Genomic DNA, 21,049 nt, shown 5'->3' with positions numbered 1-21,049 from the left:
TTTAAATGAAAGTGAAACCTTAAGCATGTGTTTAAACGTAGCTGGCGGAACATTTGTTATTTGATTAAAGAACTGACAGTAAAAATCAAAGCACAAAATGAAACATATAACATTAAAACAGGTCACATGTCGACCGATTAAAGAGATGAAAATTCTGTCGTCATTTACTCACCCTCTTGTCATTTCAAACCTGTATGACTTTCTTTCTTCTACAGAACACAAAATAAGATATTTTGAAGATTGTTGATAACCGAAGAATGGGGAAACCCATTGACTTGCATTGGTTTTGTGTCCGTACAATAGAAGTAAATGGATATCTGCATTTTTCGTTTACCAACATTCTTCAAAATATCTTCTTCTGTGTTCTGTAGAAGAAGAAAAAAGCTTGTCTGAAATAACAAGAGGGTGAGTAAATGATGATAGAATTTTCATTTTTGGGTGAACTATGCCTTTAACCAGTTTAGAAAAGAGGCTTCAGAATATTACTTTTTGTCTGCTATAAGAATTTGCTAAGTTTATTTAAAGGTCCAGTGTGTAATTTGTTGGAGGATTTATTGACAGAAATGCAATGTCTTCAGAGGTGTATAAAGAGCCTACACAAAGAAGCGTTATGTTTTTATTATTTTAGTATAATCTATCTACATACACTGTCAATCATAGTGTTTAGAACGGGAGGTGAGGTGTGTAGTGATCAGTTGGTGGCAATTCGCAACCTTGCCGCAAAATTTTACTGACTAGGTCTTTAAGCAATGAATTTTTGTTACTTCAATGAGAAAACCTCTCAATTGAAACACACATTTTTTTTTTAATACAAACTCATAAATATGAATTCTTGATTATTTTCCTTCAAGGATGCTTTGGCTAGAAACATTTTTGACAGTATGTCATCATACTTTCACTTTAATATAAGTTCCATATACATCACACAACCCTACACAGTTCATGCTTTAAATATCCCACACAGTCAAATAACCCATTAGCAGAAGTTCCCCCCTTAGTGCTAAACGTGAAAGCACGTGACTTTTATTATGCAGAAAGTGACTCGCTAACTGTGCTCGCAGAATTCTTTATGACTCTTCAGAATTGTAGCCTTGCCTTCGGCGGATAATTTATGGGCTTCACTTCTAAAACAAAGTAGAAAAAGTGCGTGATGGGCCTGGACACATTATAAATACTCTTGGCTCTTGTTCAAGGAGACTTGGAACGAATTCATTCAGGTTTCTGTCCTGAGGTGACATCTAATTAAATTGTCCAGCCCCGCAGACCTGCGCCTCCCATCCCGCCTTCCCCCCTCCTTTCGCTTTGCATCTAATATTTACGGATACGTGCTTGAATAATTGCTCAAACATCTGCTGGGAAGTGATTTGTTTTCCCCGTTCCAGGGGAGGCAGCTTGGCAGCGGCGCTTGCTCTCAGGAAGTTGAAATGTTCCCTCTTTCAGGCCAGCCATAACACGGTTTTGGCCTTTAAATATCGCGAAAACACTGACCAGAGCGCGTAAATTCATATTGCCCAGCACTACTTTGAAAGCTCTATGGTTCATCCTTTGGTTTTGTATGTATCAGGTGGAGCTGAGCTGTCCCAAGGAGATGGCCTGGAAGGTAAACATGCATCGTGGCTATCTAGCCATCTGTCACCCCGAGGAACAACAACTCAACTTCATCGAGCGGCTGGTGGAGATGGCCAGCAGTCTGGCTATCAGAGAGTGGAGAAGACTGCCACACATCGTTTCTCACGTGCACACCCCGCTGCTCCAGGTGAGTAACATCACACGCTCGGGCTGACAAACATCCTTTAACCAGACGTTCTCCAGCTGCGGTTTAATGTTCTCAATGCGTTTTCAACAACTTTCTTGAGCTGGTAGCTCAATCAGAACAACACCAGCGAACCTAAACTTAATCGATTGTCAGTTTAAAATAATGACATCTCAAAAGCACAACATCTGGTCAGGCATCACCAGCAACCACACTCTCAGGCGATCGTTCTCCGGCAGCATAGAGAATGTTTAAAACAGACATTTTTCTTATAATTGCCGTCGTCCCTCTATAGAATGTGTTTTTTTCTTCTGTCAGACTCTTTCTCTCTCTTTTAGGCCCTTTGGCTCTTCTGAGATAGTGTTGACTGCTCCATTGTGGTGTTCAATAGGCAGCTTTTATTAATATTCAGTAGAAAGAAGTGCCTCCTGACTGCCACACGCATAATCAGGCAGGACACACAATGGGACGAAGGCGAGGTGATGTGCGCGTGTAGATTAGGGTAATGGGCGAGAGCCGGCCTCGTGCCATGTGCTCCAGAGACCGTCAGCTCTTTTGGAGCTCCCCTCTGATGCGATGGCAAATATTACAGCCAAATGTAGGTAATGAGGCGTTGGTGACTGTGGTTGTGCAACACGGGCTGTTCAGGTTTGCGGCTGATGGCTCTGTGATTCCATTGAATACCATTGTAGTGAAAGTTGCTTTATAAAATTCTTTGTTGAACACAAAAGATGGTTTGGAGAATGTAGGAAAGCAAACCGTTCCGGTACAGTTTTGATAACCATTGTAATTTTTCCGACTATGGTAGTCAATGGTGGCCAAGAACTGTTTGGTTACAAACATTCTTCCAAATATCTCTTTCTTTGTTCATTAGAACAAAGACATTTATACAGATTTGGAAAAACTCGAAGGTGATTAAATGAAGACAGAATTTTCATTTTTGGGTGAACTGTTCTTTTAAATATGCAAGGAAAGAAGACCAATCACATTTCAGTATACAAATTTTAATTTGCAAGGTAAAGAGAACCAATCACAGTTCAGTATACAAATCCAAGTATGCAAGGTAAAGAGAACCAATCACATTTCAGTATACAAATCTTAATTTGCAAGGTAAAGAGAACCAATCACATTTCAGTATACAATTCTAAATATGCAAGGAGAGAACCAATCACATTTCAGTATACAAATCTAAATAAGGAAAAGTGGACCAATTACATTACAGTATACAAATCTTAATATGCAAGGCAAGAGGACCAATCACATTTCAGTATACAAATTTTAATTTGCTAGGTAAAGAGAACCAATCACAGTTCAGTATACAAATCTAAATATGCAAGGAGAGATCCAATCACATTTCAGTATACAAATCTAAATAAGGAAAAGTGGACCAATTACATTACAGTATACAAATCTTAATATGCAAGGCAAGAGGACCAATCACATTTCAGTATACAAATTTTAATTTGCAAGGTAAAAAGAACCAATCACAGTTCAGTATACAAATCTAAGTATGCAAGGTAAAGAGAAGCAATCACATTTCAGTATACAAATCTTAATTTGCAAGGTAAAGAGAACCAATCACATTTCAGTATACAATTCTAAATATGCAAGGAGAGAACCAATCACATTTCAGTATACAAATCTAAATAAGGAAAAGTGGACCAATTACATTACAGTATACAAATCTTAATATGCAATGCAAGAGGACCAATCACATTTCAGTATACAAATCTAAATAAGCAAAGAAAAGAGGACTAGTCACATTTCATTATACAAATCTACAAAAGACCAGTCATACTTCAGGATTATGATGATGTCATCGCTGTTGATTGCATTTTGAATACTAGGATAATGGGGGATTTTTAGACTATGCTTACATTTTCTAACCCAAAATTTGATGGCATATCAAAAGCTGAATTATCTACAAAGTAAAGTTTGAAGACTTTCTGTAAGTTGAGCAGTTTTGGTTGAAATGTTGTATACATAAGGTTGGGGGTTGAGAAAAAACTGTTTAGGAATGTTTAAGGAAGATGAATACAATCAAGCCTTGCAGGCACTTTAAAAACAGCAGCAATAAAGTCACAAATGACCAGTTTTTAGTCGAAGCCTCTCTGTCCAAGAGCAATTGACATCACTGATAACTGAATTTACTGATGAATGAATCTGTTTACACCTGCTCTCCTGAATGCAACCATACCCGAAAACCAAGTCCAACACGAGCGATTGAAAGGAAGAGAGCACCAAGACAGAGAGAGTGAAAACTGCTCGTAATTACTTTTCCCCATCAGATAGGGTTTGATTAAATACCTGCAGGAAAATTAAATTTACATGATGAATGGCCACTTCCAATGAAGGTTATAATGTGCCATCAGCTGATATTAACAGATAATTGTGAAAAATATTGTATTGCCCAATTTATTTTGTTTTGGGGGGATTTGATTTGGCAAGTCCATAGACTGATTCGAGACATTTATCTTGTAAACCAGGTATTAATGTTGAATGGATTGTTTTTTGACGCGTGCCTGTGTGTTTGGCGACTGCCGTAATTTATTATCCTGGCTTCTCGAATGCATAATAAACAGTCATGATATAAATCAACTAGCTCACATGATTCTCATTCAGTTCGCTGATGCCTTTCGGTAACTAGGTGTGTATTATGTTAACATGCTATGTTAAGGTCATCAGGGGGTTTGTTGAGGATGGGAGAGCGTCGTTCGTGGTCATCGTTCTCCGTATTTTCTACTAGTGTGGTCTAAGAGTCGTCTACGAGCGTGATTAAGCGCAGGGAACAGACGCTTCTGTCCTCACTCCCTCTCTCTGCCTGCTCTCGGAGTAAATGGCTTTTAAGAGACTTTGATCCATCCAAGCGCCCGGCCACGTCAAGACTGCATTGCTCTTTTTCTTTCTCAATAGGAATCATAAGCCTGTAATACAGTCACAATAATGGATTTCAGCGCTGCGTGCGTGTGATATTTGGATCCATGGACGACTTTGGCTCTCAGAATTGAGTTCCACTGCTGTCTTTTTTTAGGGGTTTCTTGCGGAGGGCTCTTGCAGGTTTCATCCACTCATTTAGATGTTTAATGTGAAGCACATCTTCATGTTTGTTTCTGGATTCTTTTTCAGGCTGCCCAGCAGATCATTGAGCTACAGGAAGCTGCGCAGATTAATTCAGGACTCCAGCCCACCAACCTGGGCCGCAATACAAGCCTTCACGACATGAAGACCGTAGTGAAGACCTGGAGAAACAGACTACCGATCGTCTCAGATGATCTCTCGCATTGGAGCAGCATTTTCATGTGGAGGCAGCACCATTATCAGGGTATGCCTGATAGAAGTGCACAGTTTACATTTACATATTAACTTTTTCCAGAGGATTCATTATGTATGCATAATAATACAAAATGAGAAACTAACCACTGGACATGAAACTGATGTGTGAGTGTGTAGTTTTTCCTTTCTTTAGTGGGTCAAATTTTGACCCTTTATATATTCTTTTGCAGCCATTGTGACTGCTTACGAGACCAACACACAACATGACCCAAATACTAATAATGCCATGCTTGGCGTACATGCCTCCGCTTCAGCCATTATTCAATATGGAAAGATCGGCCGGAAACAAGGTCTGGTCAATGTGGCCTTGGACATTCTGAGTCGCATCCACACCATCCCCACTGTGCCTATTGTAGACTGCTTCCAGAAGATCCGCCAGCAGGTTAAATGCTACCTGCAGTTGGCCGGTGTCATGGGCAAGAATGAATGCATGCAGGTGAGTAAACGATCCATCTGTCCAGTATTCCGACACAATGTCACAGGAACACGTTACTATTTTGAGAGGTTGCTTATTCGTATAAATTTTATTACAATCTCTAGGGGTAGGTTGCAATAAAGGGTAAAGAGACTCAGCTGTCAGACCAACTCACAAACCAAAGAATATCACGTTAACTTTCATGGTATTTATTGTTCAAAATTAATATAATTAATAGATCACAAGAGTTTGATTTCATCGAAAAAAAGGGAAATTAATGTACAGACAGGCAGGTCTTCGGTCATAGAAAGCTCGTCTTAAAGCAAGTTTACGATAGTAGAAATATGATCTTCAGGGTGACCCCTTGCCCAAAACAATTGTACGAATTAATAAGGGAGAAATAACAAACGTGTTAAGATGAAAAGAAAATACAGAAATTGAACCCAACTACCTGGACATAAACAAAGGCAAATCAAAAAGGGCAGGTCACCCCTACGAATTAACTTTCTCTTTTGCTTGTTCTTGGATTGATAATGTAAAAGGCATAGAAGAAAACTATACAGAACAAACTATGTTGTTTGGTCGTGCGGCTGCCGGAACCCTGAGCTCTACGACCGGCCCAAAAATCATAAGAGGCTCCGTTCTCGGAAACATTCTTTGCAGCGACCAATCACCGTCGCGGGGCAGAGCCACAAATTCACGAGTAGGCAACTTCCATTGAAACAAACAAAGCGAGAGAGAGAGAGAGAGAGAGAGAGAGATGGAAAAACACACACAGCCAACTGCACCCAAAATCACAGTATCGTAACAATTTGTATAATATTATTGGTGCGGTTTAGTGTGATCTGCTTTCGCGTCAGTGATGTTAAGTTTAGCTGTCTTTTAAGCTGTCACTTTAAAAATAGCCGATGATCAAGGCCGATATATATTTTCAATCTGAAGAGTTGAGGAAATGAATTTGTGCTCTTTATACAGAAAATGTTCTGAAAGATCATCAAGTCAATATTAATAGTCATTATATGAATTGATAACAGTCAGAAAGTTAAGAAATATTAATCTTCAAAATGGTATAGACAGATATCACACTGAATAATTGGTATCGGTGGAAAAATTCTCTAAAAATCTTTAAATATATGATGTTAACGCGAACTGTATTATACATGACAAATGTTGCAAAACTTTAAAATGTACTTTTTGCACAAGTAAGAAACTTTATAGGTTAAAAAAAGTGTGAAAGACAAAGCAAAATTTTTATTACAATAATATGTGGTTTTAATTTTTGATATTTAAAATAATACTTTTATGAAAAAAAAATAATACACTTCACAATATTATTCAAAGATTTGAATATGCATTCAATTTATTCATGCAAGAGATTCAAGCAGAAAATAATATATATATCTTTTCTGCAGTCAGTTTTTTTCTTACCAAATCCGCTTTACCGTGTCGACCCACCTGCTCATTTTACTGTTAGGCAAAGTCTCTTAATCCAAATAACTCCGCTCTCATTAGGCTGTGAATGACTGCATTGCTGTCAAAGTAAGAGATGCATTGCAAACAGTGTAAGGAATGGAGCTCTTGCTGCAGCATTCGCTTAAGCCTGATTAATGGAGCTGCCTCAGCTGAGCTCAAGTCATTAAACTACCATTGGATTTAATAAGTCTCTCTCTCTCTCTCTCTTCTCTTTCTGCTATCACTTGGACCTGTTCTGTTTCTTTTATCATTGCTCTGGCACACTCTAAACCACTGACTCTCACCTGGCACTTTATATTGAGCTACAGAGATGTCTATAGATGATATAGTATGTTGTCAGCAGTGTCCACTTTTGATGTTGAAGGAAACACAAGCTGGACCGGTCCAAAAAATGACAGGGATCCCAGATATGTATTACAGTGTCTTTTTTGCATTAACTATGACTATAAGGATATCAGAAGATATAGATGGCTCTAAGGATACTAGTGTACTCCAAAATTCAATATCATTCAAAACCTGACGAAAATAGATTACCAATTTTTAAAACATCAACCTGCACTTCAGCTTCTAATCATGCAGTGAGGTCAACTAAACACTGTTATTTTAAACTTACTGTTTCAGTGAAAATTAGTTCAATGCATAGAACCAGTGCAATTGCATTTCAAGGCAATTCAGTGGATCTTAACTTGGATACAGTTAAATTATCTTATTGTTTTTTAGCCATTGTTTTTTAGACGAATTCTTCAAAAAAAAAACTTTTCCTTTTAAGCCATCTCAGAATATCGAACATAATCAGAATTCTACAGAAACTGGCGTATACCATGTTTTTTAGGATCTTAAATCATTCTAGGTGAGAATATGAAAAATTCATATCTGTAAAATAGGAAGAATATCAAATGCAATCATTGTTATTGTGTTGTCAGGGTCTGGAGGTGATTGAGTCCACTAACCTGAAGTACTTCACCAAGGAGATGACCGCAGAGTTCTACGCACTCAAGGGCATGTTCCTGGCCCAGATCAATAAGTAAGAGTTGATCCTCGGCTTTGTTCATCTTCTCTCTTCTTCTGCCTGTCACTTTATCGAGCCTTCTCTTTATCTGCCTCTCGCGCGCTTTCTTCACCCTCAATCGACACCGTGCGCGTTATCGTGTCCCGTGCGAGTCTGGTTTGCCCTTACATTAAAGAGTCTGTGGGACAAATCATTAAGAGCTCACCTCTTCAAATGAACATCAACAACAAAGAGTCATTATGGGCGGGGTGGATAAACATCTGCGTGTTTGTGCCGCTAATCATCACCGCTAAGCCTTAGACCAATAATGAGGTCAGAAAAGATATTAGCAGTCAATATGAGAATATGATGAGTAATTAACCTTTTATAGCATGTCTGCGGCAAAGGATAATGGAGCAGAGCTCATGATGAGTGATCATCTCTTGCAGCACTTCTATTGAGTGGCATTTTCATGAGTCGATCTCGGTGACAGTCTGTCATTTAATGGGTTCACTTTTTAGAATACAGTAGATTTATTTTTATTGCGTTCAGGTTAGATGCGCTCCAATGGGAGACGTTAAACAAACAGAAACGGATCAGTGACTTATACAGATTTATAAGACAAAGGAAAATCTATTTTTTTATGAAATTAGCAAAGACAAATAATTATTTATTGTTGTTTGTTTGTTTATTTAGTTTGTTTTCTCATCGATATTTGGGTTTAGTGAATGTAAAAATATCTAGTGTAGCCATTATATAAAGCTAATATAAAGACTTTTTTTACATTTTTAAGCTGCAGATTTATAAGTTGAAGAACTGTTGCTGATAAAGCAAGCTGCAGTTTTATGCTTTAAACAGAGATGGCAATATAGAGGCAAAATTGATGGTGTTATAAATATCATATCTTTGTGTTTTCTTGTGGTTATTCCATTTGACATTTGAAATCCTGAACTAACTTTGCCACTTAAAAATATTTCCGAATTGAAAGAGTATGCTGACCTTTAAACACAGTAAAGATGGTTCTTCTCTGTGTGATATTTCCTGTTTTTTTTTTTTTTACAATAAATGTCTTCCTGCATGTTGCTTATACCACGCTGACTTTGAATTGGCAGAACTTTTCAAATATTAATAATATTCCAGAGCAAAACTGCTTCACTGCTTTTCTTTTAGTAATGATAATAGTTTTTTCCCTTTTGTTGCCCTTTCACAAAGAGTTATATTTCTGAAACTCAAAACACGATCATAGAAGTACCTGTATCTTTCATCACATCCATAATGATCTTAATAGATCAAGACTAAAATGAGCGTCATTTAACCGAACCATCAACTCATTCAGATGAGGGCCCCCTTAGCAACACCTGAGCTCAGAACAGACCCCGTCTCTTCATCTTTTCCCCATTGTGGACGAATTGATGGAGACCCAAGAGCCCGGCGCTGGATTGAAATAGCTTATTAAATACACATGCTGAATAATTAACTCAATAGCAATTTGCGAAATCTCTGCGATCAGCAGAACTTTCCTCCGGTCTCAGCAGGGCTCTAATGCAATCATTACATTTTCGCTCTCTGTGAATATTAACGTAGGGATTTGATAAAGTAGCGGAGCTGTCGGAGGAAGTAGTCTGACTCTTGACTAGGCACGGAGAGTTCGTATGCTCTTCAGGCCTGACTTTCAGTAAAGGCCAGGAGCGGAAACACATTATACATGTCCACGACTGACAGAACGCTTCAGTGGATTTGGGCTCACCTGACTCCCATAGCAATCAAGTGTAATTCTGTTGCTTGCCACGTACTCATTAAAAGTTCTAATTATACGTGATTGGTTTAGTAGGTGTGTCATGTTGTGGTAACATTTGGAGATGTGATGGTGAGGGCGTTGGATCGGTGCATCGATGATGACTGTTATAAAGCGCTTTATAAGTCTCTCTTATGTTCTGTTTTTAAAGGGCTCTTGGAAAGATGTGGGACAGATTCTCAAACTCTGAAGGGGCTGGTTAAACAATATTGGCCTCGGTCAACTGATTTTTGTTAGGTTTTTGAAATAATTGTGTGATGTGTTCATCAAGATACTCCTTGTTGTCTATTAAAGTTCCTGCAATGATTGAATTGATAAGATTCATTTCGTTTGCCTTCGTTTTACGGTTGCAGATGTTTTACTGTTTTCAAAATGCTTATGGGTCATTCCGTCGAATGAGTGCGATTTGCTTGTAACTCTCAAAATAAAACTTGATTTTGAGTCTAAGAACATGCAAATTTTATTGTTGAAAATGTGAATTGGTCAGTCTCAGGTTATTGGATGCATTTTGTAACAGGATTGATCATTTATAGCATATGGGATGTAAAATCACCCTAAAATCCAAATGAAAGAACTAAGATTTAACGATTTGATGGTGTTCATACATTGATTGCCGAAACGTATAACACGTTTTTCTAGGTAGTGAGAAACAGAAATGGCACCAAATTGGTGCATTGTCCCTTATGTTCTTTAGATCGTTGTGGAGTTGACTTTACACAAAACATCTCTCCAAATTCATGGTTATTAAAATATTTCAAAAACAATTTCAGGTCAGAGGAGGCAAATAAGGCATTCTCAGCTGCGGTGCAGATGCATGATGTTCTGGTGAAGGCCTGGGCTATGTGGGGCGATTACCTGGAGAACATCTTTGTCAAAGACCGCCAACCCCACCTCGGTGTATCTGCCATCACTTGTTACCTGCACGCCTGCCGCCATCAGAACGAGAGCAAGTCCCGCAAGTACTTGGCAAAGGTAAGAGCTCTTCATGTGTTCTAGTGTTTTGCAAATGTACTTATTTTAAAAAGAAACTAATAACGTCAACCTGACTGATTGATTGTTGGATGTCAGAAGAACTGACTAGTTGTGACCCGCTCTGCCTCTCTACTCATAAAGGGGCTCAAATAGCCAGCGCTAATTCACCGTATGCACGACCATTTCCACGATTAGGCTCAGTTGTTATCTAGCTTCCGGCGTGCTAACCAATGCTTGCCTAGCATTTTAATGAGCTGCCGTTAAGACACAGCAGTATTGAGACGTCGCACCTTCACGACGAAGGTATTTAAAGCTTCTTGAACTCATTACTACAACGATCTATTCATAAAATATATAAAACCGGTATGCAATAAAAGTTAATATATACTGTATATATAATATTATATAATTAATAGAAATCGCTAGTTAATCAAAATATTTGAATATAATACGCAAAAAAGAACACGCTAGGACCTCATTTTGATATGGGAGAATGCTATGCCGGAAGCCAGTGTAAAACTGCGATACGGGGCGGAAACACGTAAGCAGAAGGGGTGGGAATCGTTTGGTCCCTCACAATCGATTCAGAATCGATTCTTAGGGTCACGATTCGATTCAGAATCAATTCTCGACATACTAATTAGCATACAGAAAACGTGATTACGTCGCATTTGCGCTCACAGAAAACGTGATTACGTCGCATTTGCGCTCACAGAAAACGTGATTACGTCGCATTTGCGCTCACAGAAAACGTGATTACGTCGCATTTGCGCTCACAGAAAACGTGATTACGTCGCATTTGCGCTCACAGAAAACGTGATTACGTCGCATTTGCGCTCACAGAAAACGTGATTACGTCGCATTTGCGCTCACAGAAAACGTGATTACGTCGCATTTGCGCTCACAGAAAACGTGATTACGTCGCATTTGCGCTCACAGTCAGACTAGTGTTGACACTTTCGCTTCAAGTCTTTGAACGGTCACATATTGTATTGTTATACAACTGATAGTGACCAATAAAGCCATTCTCATTTCCATTCTCTGTTGTCAGACATAAAAACAAGTGTATAATAGTAAATAGAAGCGATTTAGTAGTGCCACGCATTAAACGACAGTCACATTCACGAATTGACACATCCTATATCGCTATATTGCATTCATTGGCAGTTCAGCTGCTGTATGGTGAATTGAACGCGCTGTTTCTCCCTGCCGCTCACTGCACTGGGTAGATGATGAGAAAAAACATCCTGAAATGTATTTAGTTATATTGAAGTTACGTACAACGGGGCTGAATGGTTTTCTCTTTCTCGACTGCTTGTGTATGCTTCGCTGTATCTCTACATGAGGTGTGGTCTTTCTAACTGGACGGGGTGCTGCACCTCTCTCGCAGTTGACTTCCGCCTTTTTTGTTCTGTTGACATCACGTTATTATATTTACTTATTACATTTAAAATCATTTTTTTTATTTGTGAATCGATTTGAATCGCTAGAAGACTGAATCGCGATTCATATGTGAATGGATTTTTTCTCCCACCCCTAGTAAGCAGCAGGGCGTGCATACAGTGCATTGTGTCTCTTAAACAGTTTAACAGCCATCTTGATTGTGTCAAACGTGCCCAGTAGACTCCTTCAATTACCAGAACCACCAGCAGCGCTTTCCACCCAGAGGTTAAAAGCTTCATTCAACCTCTGTCAGTCCAATCTTCACTGTTCTCTGTAGCCTGACCCCTCGCGACGCCTGCATAAGCCAACCAATGAAACACCCCCTGAACTCTCCCGTGGGTCATGACCCGTGAACAGATTGGCCACCGTTGCCCAAACGTACAGTCACAGAGAACAATGTGTGCTCGCTTTTTCTCTCTGCTTTTCAGGTACAGTGGTCAGCTCAGACCACAGACTGCGTATTAATAGGGCAGCATCTTTTTCGACAGGCCTCTAATTAGTTTTACCATTAAACCAATTTACCATAACACAGAGGCATACTCTGCACTCATTTTTGGTCCAATAAACCCATTCTGCTCTCTGATGGCTTTGTTAAATGGAGGGCATATCCGTGTCCCAAAAACACGCATCAGTGTGCTCTCTTTCTGAATTAATGCAGTTGCAGCGGAGGAGATGCTTTGCAATGATGGACGTAATTATATTATTAGACCCGATGATGGCTTTTGTATGGATATCATACACGTGGAAGCCTGCTCGCATTGTATGCCACATCAAACAGCTCCACACCATTTGCCTTTTCCGCTGTGGGGTTTAATGCGAGGAGGACATTAGATTACGTCTGCAGTGCCGCTGGCCACTAAAGCTATAGAGACGTTGGCATAGTTTAGGCTTGATTAATGAGAATAGCTGTTCGCTTGTTATCGGTAATTATTCGCAAGCCGCTGTCCTGCGCGTAAGGTCTCCATCAGACCTCAACTTGGTGGTTGTGAACTGTTGACGTTCCATCATTAAAGAACCCACCAATTAAGAGTAGCTTACTGTTGGAAGACATTTCTCTGTTCCTTTCCTTAATTGTTCATCTCTGTCTTCACTTCCTCAGGTGCTGTGGCTGTTGAGCTTTGACGATAAGAACACTCTGGCAGATGCTGTGGACAAATACTGCATTGGAGTGCCGCCCATCCAGTGGCTTGCCTGGATCCCTCAGCTCCTTACATGTCTGGTGGGCTCGGAAGGGAAACCTCTCCTCAACCTCATCAGCCAGGTTGGACTTCTCTCCATACTTCCTTTTGTTAGCCACACATTTATATTTGACTGATCTATCTGCTTTGGGGGATACAAATCTGTTTAAGGTTAAATGAACATATGAATGGCCTTGTTGTCCCTCTGATTTAGATGAATTGCTCTTTTTAGCAGGAGACAATGTGCCGTCAGTTCCCCCTTTGTCAAATCTATGCGTACTGCCTCCCTTCTGCCTTCTTAATTATTTATGCAAAGCATTGTTATTAAGTTAATATCAAACGCTCTCGAACTGTGGAAACAGAACCGCAAATTAAACAAGAGACTAATTTGCCCTCCTTGATGGAGTTTTATTTCCACGCTATTTAAAGAGCTCCTGAACTTCAAAGAGGAGACAGCTGCTCCAGGGGCTGAGAAAGATAGAGAGAGAGAGAGAGAGAGAGAAAAAGAGAATGAGAATGAAAAGTTCACCCAAAATGTGAATCATTTACTGTTGTTCCAATAGCGTATGCCCTCTTTAAATTTCAACTATGATTTACTCAATATTTTTAGCGAAATAATTCACATTCAAAACAATTGAATACATTTTTTTTAAAGCTGTGAAATCAATAAATTATGTTGTTTAAATTTAATAAATGTAAGTAAAAACTTAAGTAAATCTAAGTAACTCAAATATTTCTATTAGATGTTTCTATTAGATATTAAAAATATATTTTTTTATTAAATACTTCATTCTTTTTCATTAAACAGGTACATTTTAAATCTAGCTATACTACAGGTACATTATATATATCTATCTATCTATCTATATATTATATATATATATATGTATGTATATAAATCATATCTTTATCCTACATGGGCCTGTTGTTATAAAACTGTTTTGTTATTAGATTTATTTCAATTTTGAGCCAACTCTCAAAATTGTCCTATGGTGTGACTATCTCATGCATGGTTCAGTGAATTAAAACTTTAATTAATAAAATAAAATGAAAAGCATAAACATGTTAATTAATACATCAGGCATAATTTTACAAGTGTCTATTCTAGTAAATGGCAATCATTTTTTTCATACATACATTTCTTAAAGCGTAGGAACTTGATACATTTTGTCACTGAAAGCCATGTCCTCTAGTGTGACACCAGATCATGAATTGTGGGCAAATCCACAAACAACATTAATTCGCAAAAAAGACCCCATTCAAGATCATGTTACTGTATCCCCTGTGAGGCACATGACTTGTGTACATGGTGAATTTTTGTCTCAAATATTTCACTTTTTTGGAACCACTTTAAAAGTTTTATGATGTTGTCCTTTGTTGTGAAGCCCCAAATTTATATTTCTTATTAAAAAACGATATGTTAAACTACATAATCATGGAAAATTATGCAAATTATGTTTGCTTACTGCTGTTGACAGGTTAGCTAGAAACGGCAAGGTCATTAGCTGAGACAAAATGCCACTGGTGTGGACAAGAGGACAAGGTCTTTTTAAAAGCATTTTAAACAATTTAATAATAATTGTTTGACTCATTTCTTATTCATTTTTGACAATTTGTGGTATACTCAAATTGAATAAATACATGAATAAAAAAAATCTGATTTTTTTTCAGAAAATGTATTGTAAGTCTCATGAAAATAAATAAAATGTGGTACTTTGGTGTTGAGACAGAAAGATTTGTGGGAGAAAAATGAATGAATGGAAGAAAGCACCGATCTTTAGGGAGAAAATGATCAATGATTCACAGAGAAGGGAGAAGATCCTAAGAGAATGACACAGAAAGAAAAAAGAAACAAAATGATTCCTTATAGAAAGAGCAGCCTTATACTTTTATCAAATTTATTCACATCTATTCACATGATGGGGCAGTCGTGGCCTAATGGTTAGAGGGTTGGACTCGTGACCAGAAGGATGCCGGTTCGATCCTCAGGTCAGGCGGGTAACGATTGAGGTGTCCTTGAGCAAGGCACCTAACCCCTACTTGCTCCCCGAGCGCTGCAGCGATAGCTGCCCACTGCTCTGGGTGTATGTGTGTTCACCACTTGCTGTGCGTGTGTTCACTACTCTCTGGATGGGTTAAAAGCAGAGGTATATCTCGGATATGGGTCACCATAACTGACAAATTAGTCACTTTCACTTTCACTTAATTTATAAAAAAGCTTCAGTAACATTCTGATTGACTGACATAAAAAATGTTTTCTTGGTGAAAAATGTTGGAATTTTTCTTCCATTTTACCTTAGATTGTAACGTTTTGTCCATTCATTTATTAATTTATATCTATATATGATTCAAACATTGTCGAAGTTAAATAAAAAAGCGTAGTACCTCTCACTTTCTCATTTAATGCAATAACTACCATTTCTGTCCTTTGGTGTGACATAATGTCCTATGTGTGACAAACATAAAAGAACCACAAATTGGTTTTTATCTCATAATATATTAAAGAACTGTTTGGCTATAGCAGTAGGGGAGTTATAGTCATCACTCATCTCAAAATGGTAGAATTTTCAACAGTTTTGAACAGATGACGGCAAATGTTGTCGTATTTATTGAAAACAAGCAAGTCATCGGGAAAAATAATGTCATTTCACAATTTCATACTTGATAAATATGGAATAATGTGGAATATAGTTTCCTCTCATGCTATTAAGAGATTTTTTTCTTAATTCTTGCCATGTCACACCATAGGACATTTTAGTAAAAATGCTAAAAAAAAAAACAGTGAAAAAGTTGACTAATTAAGTGACACTTTATAATTTCTGAAACCTCTCACTTTATCCTACATAAATGTCTATTTTTTCTTTAGAAATGGTGTTTTACACACAATTTTTTTTTACTCCTTATTAGTTAACTACCAATATATATATTAATATGTCCCACTAAAAAGTTAACTTAACTGATTTTAAAAGATTTTAAGTTACTAAAGCCGTTTATTTTTGTGAAATTTACTATGCCACTGAATAATTTTTTTGCGTGTGACTCTAAAAAATGTATGAACAAGAATGTGTTTTGAAAATGTCAGGGTTCCATCCTTTATTTTCCTAGTTTTCTGAACCCTCCTTTTGGGTGAGAGTAAAATATTTATGTAGGTTGTTTTTCACTCATCTTGACCTCCACTCGGTCTTTTTGGCATCTGAGAGCGTTCATGAGACGAAGCAGATCAGTCAGACCTGTTTTGTGAATTGGAAAAGCCTGTGGAAAGATCTGACTTATAAGAATGATTTGTTCACAAACTACTGCTTCTCTTTTGCATAAACCGAGGTAGGTGGAAAAATTTTGAAAGCTCTGGCCTCATTCATTGTAAATGCATAGAAAAAGACATTCCTCAAAACTTCTCCTTTGGTGATGATGAATAAATGATGACTTCATTTTCCTTTTCTTGGGGTGGACTGTTCCTATAACCTACTTCTAAAGGTGCCAAAATCCTCCTCTCGTTCGCTCCAAACGAGTTTTGCATGAAGCTATGCCTGCCGTCTCTCCTCTCATACACGTTTCAAACCAGCGACTCCTAATCTCTCCATTCTACTCACACGCACACATACACTGGAAATGCTCCACTTTGAGATTAAGTGCACTTGAATGCCAGATAAGCACCAAATGAAATGGATATGTGTGCACACCATCATCTCAATTAATGGAGATGTCAATGCCGTTTCGGGAATGACACGTATCCTTGTCGAAAGATCTTTTGGCCAGATCTAATGGGGAAAATGTAGTTGTTTTGTAAAACTCTCAAAATTTTCAAAGGATGAAGCACCCTTATCTTGGGCTCTGAATTATTTAGCTGTGCTCCTCTTGGCGGGATGTTTTAAAAACGTTTGCTAAAATATTGATGAAGGTGAGCTGCGGGGTGCCTCGAGATGAAACAGAGGCGAGGAAAACTCAACACCTTTACGCACGCACACACGCCCTAAAATATGATGAGGCTTTTCGGCAATTTTAGGGGCGATCTCTTTCCCTTTCGCCTCGTTCATTTTTAATGCCACACTTAACAAGCTCTTAACAGAAGGCCATTGCTGCTTTTCATGTAAAAGCCCATCTGGACCCAGAGGTGTCTCTTTACGCCTAAAGGCCAGGCTGCTTTCTGAAGCAAGCTTGACGGAGATCAAGTTTCCTCTCTAATGGCCTTGCTTGAGCTGGGTGCCGTGAGAACTGAGAGGGGCTGCGGTGAGTTTCACGAGGAACGCTGTCTGATGCCTCCATGCTTGTCCTTATTCCCCTCACACTGAAATGGACACATTCACACCCTCACAGATATCACAGTGGTGGGATGTTATGGATGTGACATTTTTAGTCAAAACTTAAAATATTAATTCTCAGAATGTATTTATTACTGCTATATTGAAGCATTTGTTTATATTTGATTAAACTCAAGATGATTCCAGACAACGGAATATCAGTCTATGCGTGAGATGTTGGTTTTAAAAGAGGGCAAATGAATGTGTTATGGATGTGACAAAGAAGTATGCATGTAAATGTAAATGTAAATGTTTTTGAGAGACGACATACTTTGTAGGATTTCAGCGAATTAAAATGTTCAAACCAGAAGCAATAACATCCAACAAATGTAGACGGAATGACTTTTGAAAGAACATAAAATGGTTACCATATTATAATTTGTGTGCTCATTTAGGAGGAATATGGAGTGTTACGGATGTGACAATTATGTTACGGATGTAACATTTGTGTTACGGATGTGACAATTGCATTGCGGATGTGTCATATTGAGCCATTTGCATTACGAATGTGACAGGTGCGTTGCGGATGTGACAGGTGGGTTACGGATGTGACAGGCGGGTTACAGATGTGACAGGTGCGGATGTGACAGGATGTGACAGGAGCGTTGTGGGTGTGACAGGTGCGTTGCGGATGTGACAACCAAACAGGACGCGCTAAAGGCATTGGGTAAACGTTAAAAGTGCAACATAAAATTGTCTTTATAATTTAGAAAATATAATACAAGAAAAACATTTGTCTTTGTGTAAACGTATTAGTGTCATTCTGACAAATACATGAGCTCTTAGGCCGAGCATTACACAGTATGAACCTTTTCTGTGATCTTTTTCAAGGGCACAGCAGATTTCACTGTGTGTTTGTGTGTAGTTCTGGCTTGACAAGCTTTTAGCGAGTGTCATATTGAGCCATGGTTTTAATCTGCCCTTGATGTTTGTCCATCTCCTCGTTCCCCCTACGGTTTCATTTTCAAAAACCTGCACTATCACCGAAAAGTTTCAAAACATGTCAGCAGCACATTCCCCTTTCTCACTTCGACCGAGCCCACAGGGACGATCTGAAATGTAATCCGCCACTGTTTCTCTTAGGTTGGACGTGTGTACCCTCAAGCCGTGTACTTTCCGATCCGAACCCTGTACCTGACGCTGAAAATCGAGCAGAGGGAACGCTACAAGAGCGGTACGAGGTTTTTTAGAGAACTCCCATTGAACATTATAAAAGACAAAATCAAATTCATCTTTCCTGTCTTTTGTGTTCTTGTACTGATGTTCGTTTTGTTTCAGACTCGGGCCAGCAGCAGCCAAGTTCAGCGGCGGCCCAGACCCACTCCGCGTCCGACCCCGGTCCCATCCGAGCCACGGCTCCCATGTGGCGCTGCAGTCGGATCATGCACATGCAGCGTGAGCTCCACCCCACCCTGCTATCGTCTCTGGAGGGCATCGTGGACCAGATGGTGTGGTTCAGGGAGAACTGGCATGAGGAGGTGAGCTTGAATGGGTTTTGGGATTTTCAAAGTACCTGCCATTTAATTGAGCATTGTTTATTCATATAAACGCATTTAAGGGAAACTTTTATAAATCTGTTGTATGTTGGGGAAGACTTGAAGCAACAATTATTAAAACCGAATTAATGTTGGTTACATAATTTATTTAATTTTTTATATGTATATTACAAACATAAGCAAAACATGAACGAGATCCCAGACTTATGTGAAAAATTTCTCCCCGCTTTACTTTTAAGCGTGAAAAGCCCTTTTTTGTATTCCAGAAGTGCTTACCTCTTAAGGCACATCAGCCCCGAGCACAAGTTAAACATGACATGAATGCGTTTTCTGTCCAGTTTGCTTACGTTCCTTATCCCTACGCCCTGCGCTCTCAGCGCCACAAACACGGAGCGGTTTTAAGAGGACCGGCTGACCAGATCAAAGCTGACAGGGGGAACGATTGGGGCTCAGTGAGGCTGAAAAGTGCTTTTGCAGGGCAGGTGGACGCAGGCACTCCGGCGCTAATCGGGCTTTTGCTAGGGGCTTGCCATGATTGATGGGTAAAGAAGAATCGCTGGGAGATTGGATTTGCCATGACAGGGCCGACGAGATGATGCGTCAAAACCGGACAGAAACTGAAAATCGGGGACACTCCTATGGGACGCTCGCCGGTAGACAGCAGAGAAGGATGGAAGGACCGGGCAGGGATAGAAAGTTTAGCCAGGAGATTTGGAGGTGGAAAGAAATAGTGTACGGCGGAGTAAAACTTGGGTTTCATTTTGCAGACATTGATTAAGCGTAGTCCCAGACTAAATTATTCAGCGATCTTCTTCACTTGAAGTCTAGGCGTAATCTCTGCAGCAAAGACTCGTAGAAGCGGGATTTTCCTGATTTCTCTGGCGAACATCTGGGCTCTGAAGTATTTAAAGTGTTCTCAAAATGGCAAATGGGTTGAATATGTGGAAATTACTTTATCCTTCATGGTAAATTGATGAAGACTGGTTAAACATTCATTTTCTTGTAGCTTCTCCCTCGCCTCACTCTTTTCTGTGTTTCTTTCCTCAGGTCTTGCGTCAGCTCCAGCAGGGCCTGGCCAAATGCTACTCCGTCGCGTTTGAGAAGAGTGGAGCCGTATCAGATGCTAAGATCACCCCTCACACGCTTAACTTTGTGAAGAAGCTGGTGAGCACGTTTGGGGTGGGGCTGGAGAACGTCTCCAATGTGTCTACTATGTTCTCCAGTGCGGCTTCTGAGTCCCTAGCCCGTCGAGCTCAAGCGACCGCTCAGGACCCTGTGTTCCAGAAAATGAAGGGCCAGTTCACCACAGGTCAGAACACACACCAACACCACCATATTCCATATTTGTGCTCAATTTTACACAAAAAAAGTAATTCAAATCAAAACTCAATATTTTTTTACCTTTTGATGTAGCTAATGCTGCATTCTGACTGGACTTTTCGTTCCATTGACTTCAATCAGGTTAAATCTCAGTGTGCAAAACCAAAATTATTTAGTTTTACTTTGAAACGCCTTAAATTGCATAAACGATTTTGTCTCAAATGCAGTTTTTATGTTGTCTAATAACTGTCAGAACATCTTTCTTCATCACTTAAAGAATCACATCCTCCCTGCACATTTACACACAATCTCGCTCTTGTCTCTGATCTTCTCGGAGTTAACCACATGACTCTCTACCTCACTGGTTCAGAGAATAATTGGTTCTGTGAACCATGTGATTAGATTTAATGGAAAGATGACTATAGACAGCGCTGTGCGTGAATCAAGGTGCCGTTGACTGTAAAGAAATTACACGGTATACTCATCAAAGTCAGCATGCTAATCTATAATGTTTTTTACCATTTCCAAAGAAAAATAAAACGCTAAAGCAAAATAATAGCTGATTTTAAAGGCACCATGAATTCA

General features: G+C 39.1%; 1 protein-coding gene across 1 annotated transcript in view; it reads left to right on the top strand.

Moving 5' to 3' along the window:
• Positions 1 to 21,049, top strand: part of trrap (transformation/transcription domain-associated protein) — a 72,170-nt gene that overhangs the window by 38,300 nt on the left and 12,821 nt on the right. The window contains exons 57-65 of the mRNA XM_056770842.1: positions 1,565 to 1,756; positions 4,880 to 5,075; positions 5,257 to 5,522; positions 7,898 to 7,998; positions 10,528 to 10,729; positions 13,272 to 13,433; positions 18,732 to 18,822; positions 18,927 to 19,126; positions 20,192 to 20,453. Coding sequence (XP_056626820.1) covers positions 1,565 to 1,756; positions 4,880 to 5,075; positions 5,257 to 5,522; positions 7,898 to 7,998; positions 10,528 to 10,729; positions 13,272 to 13,433; positions 18,732 to 18,822; positions 18,927 to 19,126; positions 20,192 to 20,453 — 1,672 coding nt within the window. The remainder of the gene's footprint in view (positions 1 to 1,564; positions 1,757 to 4,879; positions 5,076 to 5,256; positions 5,523 to 7,897; positions 7,999 to 10,527; positions 10,730 to 13,271; positions 13,434 to 18,731; positions 18,823 to 18,926; positions 19,127 to 20,191; positions 20,454 to 21,049) is intronic.

The sequence above is a fragment of the Triplophysa dalaica genome, chromosome 17 (genome assembly GCF_015846415.1).
Source record: "Triplophysa dalaica isolate WHDGS20190420 chromosome 17, ASM1584641v1, whole genome shotgun sequence".
In the NCBI taxonomy this organism is placed as follows: Eukaryota; Metazoa; Chordata; class Actinopteri; order Cypriniformes; family Nemacheilidae; genus Triplophysa; species Triplophysa dalaica.
The sequence above is the reverse complement of the archived record's forward strand: the minus strand, read 5'-3'. Positions and strand labels throughout refer to the sequence as shown.